Source organism: Agrilus planipennis, unplaced genomic scaffold, assembly GCF_000699045.2.
Source record: "Agrilus planipennis isolate EAB-ADULT unplaced genomic scaffold, Apla_2.0 scaffold213, whole genome shotgun sequence".
NCBI classification, from domain to species: domain Eukaryota; kingdom Metazoa; phylum Arthropoda; class Insecta; order Coleoptera; family Buprestidae; genus Agrilus; species Agrilus planipennis.
Window position 1 is genome coordinate 528,223 of NW_020439124.1, and position 8,565 is coordinate 536,787.

General features: G+C 36.6%; 1 protein-coding gene across 1 annotated transcript in view; it reads right to left on the bottom strand.

The window, feature by feature from the left end:
* The window catches only part of LOC108738849 (protein sister of odd and bowel), a 22,372-nt gene extending 14,501 nt beyond the window's left edge, over window positions 1–7,871 (bottom strand). The window contains exon 1 of the mRNA XM_018472448.1: window positions 6,396–7,871. Coding sequence (XP_018327950.1) covers window positions 6,396–7,267 — 872 coding nt within the window. The 5' untranslated portion in view covers window positions 7,268–7,871. The remainder of the gene's footprint in view (window positions 1–6,395) is intronic.
* Between the last annotated feature and the right edge of the window lie 694 nt (window positions 7,872–8,565).

Genomic DNA, 8,565 nt, shown 5'->3' on the forward strand with positions numbered 1-8,565 from the left:
TTTTATTGAATTTTATTTGAATTATAGTATATGAAAATTGTCAAAATAATCAACTTTCCACCCCCATAACTTTTTATTAGGGTGAGACCGCCGCAAATTTCTTATGGGGTTTTACTCAGGTTACCACCCTCTTTCGATTCCCCCTACCCCCACCCCATCTAACCCCCATAACTTTTTATGGGGGTGAGACCTCCACGAACTTTTTATGGTACAGTGGTGGGGGAGACCTTCTCTTTCGATCCCCCCCCTTGGGGCCATCATATAGACATTTACCTAATTCTTTAATCTCATTGTACACTGCCAGTATCTAAAATGACATTGAGATTAGGTAGTTGTGGAAACAATTAGATTCCATATTCACATAATCTCGAAGGTTATCAATCAAATTAAAACACTCTTTATTTTACCAAAGATTTTCTCGATTATTGCTATTCGTCCATCTATTAAACGGAACATACCCATCGCCTGGTTTATTTCGTATAAACAAACGATCAGTTCATTGTAAACGTTTAATGGTGTAGAGTCAGGCAATAAAATTTGAATATCGAATAATAAACGTAAATAATGGTCCGTTTTGACCTTACGGAGTTGCAAACGTTGCAATATACCTCACGTTATGACACATTCGAGAGGTGGATTTGCGATTGAATATTATGGAAGGAAGGTGTGTATGGAAATAGGTTTGGTATGCACTTCTGCGGTAATGACATGAAGAAATGCGCCAGTGTAGGCATATTAACGTTTACTATGCAACGCGGTTAGTTTTGAACGTTATAAGACTATTAACAGTTGCTAGCGATTTACATACATTCAAAGAGGCATATATACCTACACGCTATCGTTTCATGTAGGTATAATTACATAAGTTTGAGTGCAAGACACAATGCTAATTATAATCTAATTAATGCAGTTGATGTGTCTGTTACTTTCATCCGTATTGAGATATTAGCAGAAGATTATGCTGATGAAATGTGAATATGAGCATCGATAATGTTCGAAAAATGTTTCAATTTTTTTTAACGCAATTGTAAGAAGAAATATATATAAGTAATAGAGTAATTAACGGTAGATAATTATGCGAAAGGTGTGTTATTTTTGTAATTCAAGGTTAGGTGATGGTTATGTTGGTACCCCTCCGTCTTACATTTGAACCATTCCAACTAACAAATAATCCATGTATTTAGAACCTTATAATTTTATAACCAGGCTTTTTAAAGTTTACAACTCAATAACCTTTATCAAAAACTAACACTAATTATACAAATAAATTACCAAAATTTTGACATTCTTAAGAAAAATATACCGTTCAGTTTTAGAACGCATCCATTGCGATAACTTCATTTTTTTGCCGCAGCATTCTTTTGGTGGCAGGGGCATATATTGCTCGGGGAACCCCCGCTCTCTATTATCGGAGGACGTTTATGGTCTGCGCTAGAATTAAATGAGTAGGTACCTAGGTATATGCTAGCTTTTTACGAAATTTATTGGGATTTCGAGAAAACTTTGTAAGTAAACATAACTACTTCACATTATTAATATAATCATCATCATCATAAGGTCGTCAGTCCTAAGACTGGTTGGACACGTACCTCCACTTTTTCCTATCCTGAGCAAAACTTCCCATTTCACTAAAACTAGAACAACATACATCCTTAACTATTTGCGAACATTACTCTAATATAGATCTACTTCTACCCCTCCTAACTCCTGTTTCTGCCTCTAATATGTCTCTGACTAGACCTTCATGCCTAAGAAGGTGTCCTACCAACCTATCTCGCCTATTTTTTATTGACTTCCATAGAGTCCTCTGTTCTCCTATTCTTTCCAATACCTCTTCATTTCTAACCTTTTCTACCCACGATATCCTCATCATCCGCCTATAACACCACATTTCGAACGCTTCTAACCTTTTCTTTTCCGCCGCTCCCACTGTCCATGTTTCGCACCCGTACAACGCCGTGCTCCAAACATACACCTTTAACAACCTTTTTCGAATTTCTAAATTAACCGTTCGCGAGCATAGAAGTGACTTCTTTTTATTAAAGGCGACACGACCCTGCGCTATCCTCTGCTTTATATCCCTACTACTCCTTCCGTCCTGACTTATCTGACTTCCTGGATATCTAAAATCAGCCACTTCTTCTAATTTTTCGTTCTCCTATCTTTATATTCGCTCTTTCCCTACTTTTTCTTCCCTTGCATACCAGTATTTTAGTTTTACTTTTATTTATTTTCATACATTACTCATCTGTCAGTACCTCTTAAATTTAATTTAAAGCTATCTCTAAGTCCTCCTTGCTAGATGCTAATACTGCTATATCATCTGAAAATCTCAGCATACTAATTTTTTGTCCCTGTGTATCTATCCCTACAGTTGTACTGTCTTTAATGATGTTGATCGCGTCTTCGATGTATAGATTAAAAAGTAGCGATGTCTGACTCCCTTTCTAATATTTACTCTCTACGTTGCATGCCTAGTTCTATAACTGCCTGTTGCTCTTTATACAAACTAAGTATCACTCTTCTATCTTTGAGCTCATCCCTACATTTTTAAGTTTATTTAATATTAGTATAAAAATAATAAAAAAAATAAAGCTCTTTAGGTAGGAGCCTTATTAAAGGCGAATTAATAATAATTTCGTATACCTAGTAGTTATTTAAACTAAAGAGGAAATATGGCATGTAAACTTGATAGTAGACGGTTATAGGGAAGTAATAGGTAAAACTATTTTATTGATTTTTCAACGCGTTGTCGACAAAGCTTCGAAAAATCGAATATCTTAATAACTGTTTTATAAAAGAATAAATGCCATGAAAAGCACTGAGAGGAAGTCGTTAAACGGTCAGCCGACGGACCGTGGATGTACCAAGTTTATCGTTAGGCCTAAAATTATGTTGCTGAGCCTTGACAAGGTTGACAAATTTTATTGTGTGTTTACTCTAAAGAATGGCTTCTACTGGCATACGGTAATATTTAATGACACATTGTTCTTACACTAAGGCTTTTATGACCGCAGTAAATCAGCAATCCGAAAAAGAATTGAACTGAAAGACAGTTGGTGACGGGGATAATCGGTGCGACGGAATGTTAATGCGTGGCTTATTCTGGAATACCAAATTTTCATTATTATGAAAAGAGGAAAATGGTCATTATCATTAGCGAAATTCAAAAAAGTCTACACTAACAAATACATTTGTGTATTATCTATTTGCAAGTAGGTGATAATCTCCGCTTTCCACTAATGGGTAGATATAGGGATTTACGGCTTCACTTAATTGGCAACCTCGCCGGTTTAACTTCACTTGAAATCAAGTAGTTTTTCATCAGTTTGGAAAATCAAATACTTTTTCAAGACGCCTTGATTTTTTTCAAACTTTTTTCTTAAAACATTCAGGACTTTCAGCCATTTTCAAGTTTTCCCGTTTTTGCTAAACTGGCGTAGGCGAATTTAGCTCTTCAACCATGTCATTGCCGTTTGGCCTTAGAGGCCATAATAGTCCATGACTCTCAAGCTTCTAATCATGTTAGAAATGAAACTTTGTATTTCCTTAATAAAGGTAAAATTGCTTGTTGATAGTGGATTTGTAATATATTGCTATTGCTATTGAACTTCCAGTAGGATGTCAATGCGTCATAGCAAAATCTAAAACGATGGAATATTGAGCTTGCAATTATTAGAATCCAATGAAATAGTAATTCTATTGTATCTTTTGGAACTGAAAGAAGACCAACCATATAATATTTAAGGAGATTCTGTTTGGCCGCAAATATTTTCATTGTCAGGAGTGGCCAACCCAAATTATCTTGCGGGCCACATTTGTCGTATATTCACAAGAATATTCTGTTAAAATCGAAGTTAATTTCCTCTTATATAGTTTCAACAGTTAATTTTTGAATATATGGTTGCACAAATAATGCTTTTTCATATACTGGTTGTATTCATTATCATCATGAACACAGGGTGGTCAACCCCAAGATTAGTTGTTCTTTCCCATCCTCAGTTAATTTTCGCATTTCACTAAAACTAGATCATCCCACATCCTTAACTATTTGTGAACAGTAATCTAATCTAAATCTACCTCTGCTCCTCCTAACTCCTATTTCTGTTTCTAAAATGTCTCTAACTAGTTCTTCATGCCTGCGAAAATGTCCTACCAACCCATCTCGTCTATTTCTATTGATTTCCTTAGCGTCTTCTGTTTTTTCCTACTTTTTCTAGTACCTCCTCATTTCTAACTTTCTCTATCCACTGTATCCTTATCATTCGCCTGTAACACCACATTTCGAACGCTTCTAACCTTTTTTTCTGTCGGGAGCTTTAGCATCATATAGCTTGAAATTACTCAACATGAAATCATGTGGCAACAATAGAAGATCAAGTCAAGCTAAAAACTGCGATGATCAAGCAAATCGTTCATCAGCATTACCTGATATAAATCCAATACTTAATAACGTTTTCGTCTTGGGACAAGTGGACAACCTTATCCTATTCTTATTCCCAAAATGTGAATACATCATAATAATAATTATATTATTAAGACTTAAGTTTATGTAGGTAGTAGCAATCATTTTAATTTGTTACTATTTTGTAACCATCCACCATTTCACTTCGAGACACCTGGAAGATGTAAAACTAAAAGCATCGTTCAATAGAAGTCATACGTTGGAGTACCGTAGAGGTTATAGGTCAAAAATAGATTTATTAGAGATGATATCTCCGAAACATGAGTTATTATGACGTCAATGCAGGTAATAAAGCACAATATTGGTCATTGTACGTACACCGGACCGCAGCTGCCTTCTTCTTTATACTCACAAAGAGATGCGACAGCCACGTTTCAAATTTTGAAGATTGACACTCGTTAAGAAAAAAATACTATGATCGCTATCATACCGTTAATTTAGTTGTTCGATCGTCATTATCTTCTCACTTAGCTATGGTATTATTCAACTTTCTTATCATAGTCTTTAGAATATATTATGTCTTGGTAATTACCGCGTAAGTTTCATACATATTGCGAAAATGTCTTACACAACATTAAAGACATAAATTTCCATTCAAAAACCCTATCGACAATTCTTGCGCATTTTATGGTCTGAAGAAAATGAATCAATAACCACATATGAATTTCACTGACTAATTTTTGGACTCAAACCACCCTCGTTTCTAGCACCAGCTTGCACGTGATGAGAGTACCAAGTATCCGGCTCGAAGGACCAAAAATGTTGTCGCCTTGGTTTGACGACTTATATGAAGGCACTTTTTTGAATGGCACAAAAAGCCTCGATAAAGATAAATACTAGATATGTTTAAGAATATTTATTAATATTAAACGACCGAATTCAAAGCACAACACTTTAACCAGTAGACTAATAAACTTAACAAAAATGATGATAGAAATTGATTGAATGAAAACTGTGAAATAGCAAAACTGTGTGTACAACGGACTCAAATGACTGTTGCTATGCAACAAGATGCATACATAGAGATCTTCCGAAATTATTTTTAGTAAGTACCTGATATTAATAATAAGTGGATGATGTTATTGTATTTTGGCTTAAAGAATTCGTATTGATTAAAATAGTTTGAATAATTACAACAGAACAACGATGTGTGGCTTATAATTACTACAGCACGAAGCAAATTATAGTAATCGATTAATATAATAATCCATCAAGTTAGTATAACTGAAGACATGTATTTAAAGCCAGTAAGAAAATGAACGTTTTGAAAACCTTCCGGAAGAAACTACTTACTATACGAACAATTTCACCAACTTCAAAATAGTTTGAGGTTAAATCAAATTATGTTAGGTTATGTAATGCAGAAGCAGTTTAATGATTGGAAAAGGTAGAATTCTTGCTTAATTTGATTTCTCACTATTATGGATTGTTAAAGGATTTTCTAAGTTGACGTTGGAAATACTTTTAGCTATAGCAACGAATTGTTTTTGGCGCGGTATTTACCTCATATGCCTACATATTATGTAGCTACCCATGAAGGTAAATTTTAAGGTTTTCGAAAAATCTATTATTACTTACACAATGTTTCGATGTTTCAACTCATATGCTTGGAATCAACTGTCTATCAAAAACTATACAAAAAATGGCTAACTTATCTTTTAAAAGGGATATTACGCTCTTAATTTTTTATCATTGTTCATATAATGAAAAATCAATGAAATAGTTTCAAGTTGTACTCCGATAAAGTTCCGTGATGAAACATTTAGGAAGAAAGAACAATGCAATATTTATTTATGGTCAAGTGCCCATGACATGTTTGACATGAATTGTATTGTTTTCTGTATGCATTGATACTAATACAATTTTGACTTCACAAAATTGTACCAGGTACCTACTGAAAGAGATTAATGTCATACATATACATGCGTACCTGTGATCCCTTAAATGGTCCTGTCTCCTGAACGCCTTCCCGCAGATATCACATGAATAGGGTCGTTCATCCGTATGAGTTCGTTCGTGAATCAACAGGTTGTAGCTCTTGGTGAACTGTCGACTGCAAAATTTACAGATGAACTGTTTCTTGGGCCTGGACGACCCCTTTTGTTTCGTATTCGTCGTCACGGTCGAGGTGACCGCTGAAGACGTCGTTACAGTTGACGTGGTCGTACTTGTCGACGACGAAGGAGATGTAGAAGACGTTGTCGACGGGGATCCATGGTACAAAGAGTTCATAATTAAACTTGGATAACTCGTGTCTACCGGCGAATTGGAGATCTGGAAGTTACTAAGGGTCTCGTCGCTGTCCAAAAGGGCCAAGTCTTCTTCGACCTCTTCTGCTAAGTCAACGTCTTCGGTTAAACTTGTGTTTTGAGCATTTTCTTCGTTGCTCGCGATGGATTCTTCGGTTATTTTAGCGTTACTGGTTGCTAGTTTGAGGATATCGATTCTACCATTGTTGACGTTCACATTTGCGGAAACCGAAGTTAATCGTTGGAGGGTTAAATATGACTCGAGGGCTTGCAGATTGAGGGCAGCGGCTGCTGCCGAATTGGGGGGTAATAAGGCCGCCTGCTGCAAGGAATTCATCATGGCGTTCTGTAACGACAGTGCCACGTTTTGGATGGACCTTTGCAAGAAGTTTTCCTGCAGGATCGCCAGGTTTATGTGGGACGATGCGGCGATAGGCATCTCGGAACCTTTGGCTGACGAATTTTGCTGCTTATCACAAACCGACGATGCCAGAACGTTTGATGACTCGGTAGATGCCTGCATGATCTTGAGTGGTGGTAATTCGATGTGCATTTGTCTTTTTCGTTTAACACTTAACACTTTTTTGATTTTTATTATTATCAATACCGTCCGTCACGCAGAAACGAAATTTACTGTGCGAGCTTTAATAGGAGATTCATGTTTCTGGTACCTACAGTATTTATTTTTCGATGGTAACTGGACAGCCGTACCATTTCACCACGGACCAGAGTTTTTTTGTTCGGGGCGACATCTGGCAACTGTTTATCTCTTTCTTGCGTTATTTATTCTGACACTTTCCGATTGGTTATTTAGTGTAGTGTAGTTTTAAAGGTATCTTACCAGGACCGGTGATGCGGCAAGAACAACAACGGGCGCATTCTTCCACTTTTTATGTTCGTTTTTTGTTTTTTTTTTATTTAACACGTTTCGTCTCCTCTAACAACTCATTCTTGACACCGTCAGACACTGTTTTTAACACTGAACATTTTTTGGTTGGATTCTTCTCTTTTCAATTGAGTCTTGCGGTCGGGGTAATCGCTTTAATTTCGGTTTTTAACGCGGTTTTTTGGTCGTAACTGGAGCTTTTCCGGGTTCGTCTCTTGATCGACCGTTGAAATCTCCGCTACGTTTTCATCTTACGCACGCGCGCGTTGAGTTAAACAGTAGACAATCGACTAAACAGGCGAGCCGCGATCAGCCCGCTACGATCTCCATACGTTTGCGCCATCTGGCAACGAAACGTAGACAAGGACGAACCAATAACCGGCCAACGTTCGGGAAAAGGACGGGCAAAATGCGGTGTTGAGGCAACGTTACAACCCTTTCTGTTCTCTTGTGTCTCTTCGTCGTTAATACCTTAATACCTACTAGATTTCGTAGCGCGCTTTCTAGGAACAATTTTTTTTTTCTTTTTTTTTTTTTTTTGTGTCGCACGCGTGTAACCCTAGATATTCCAGGAAATATTTTATTGACATATAACTGAGAAGTACCATTGTTTACTGAGATTTATGCGTTGAAAGACGTTCGGCTTATACGAGCGAGATTTTTATTAGTAATTGAACAAAGAATAACAAGTCCTTTGAATTGAATTATTATGGCCGGGGACGTCAGTGTGGACTCGTCGTTATCCTTACTTTATGTATGTACTTTTTAGTGCATTTATGATCGTTTTGATGACAGTTTAGGATATCAGATAAATTATCAGGTAGGCACGTCTATCCGTAGCGGAGGCGTTCCGTCTTCTCCGTTACATTTCGATCGACGATTGCAAAATTCATCGAAGGATCACGTTCTAAATTTATAATGGTCGTCAATCATTTGCTAAGTTTGAAGTGCCAATTGCATGTGTC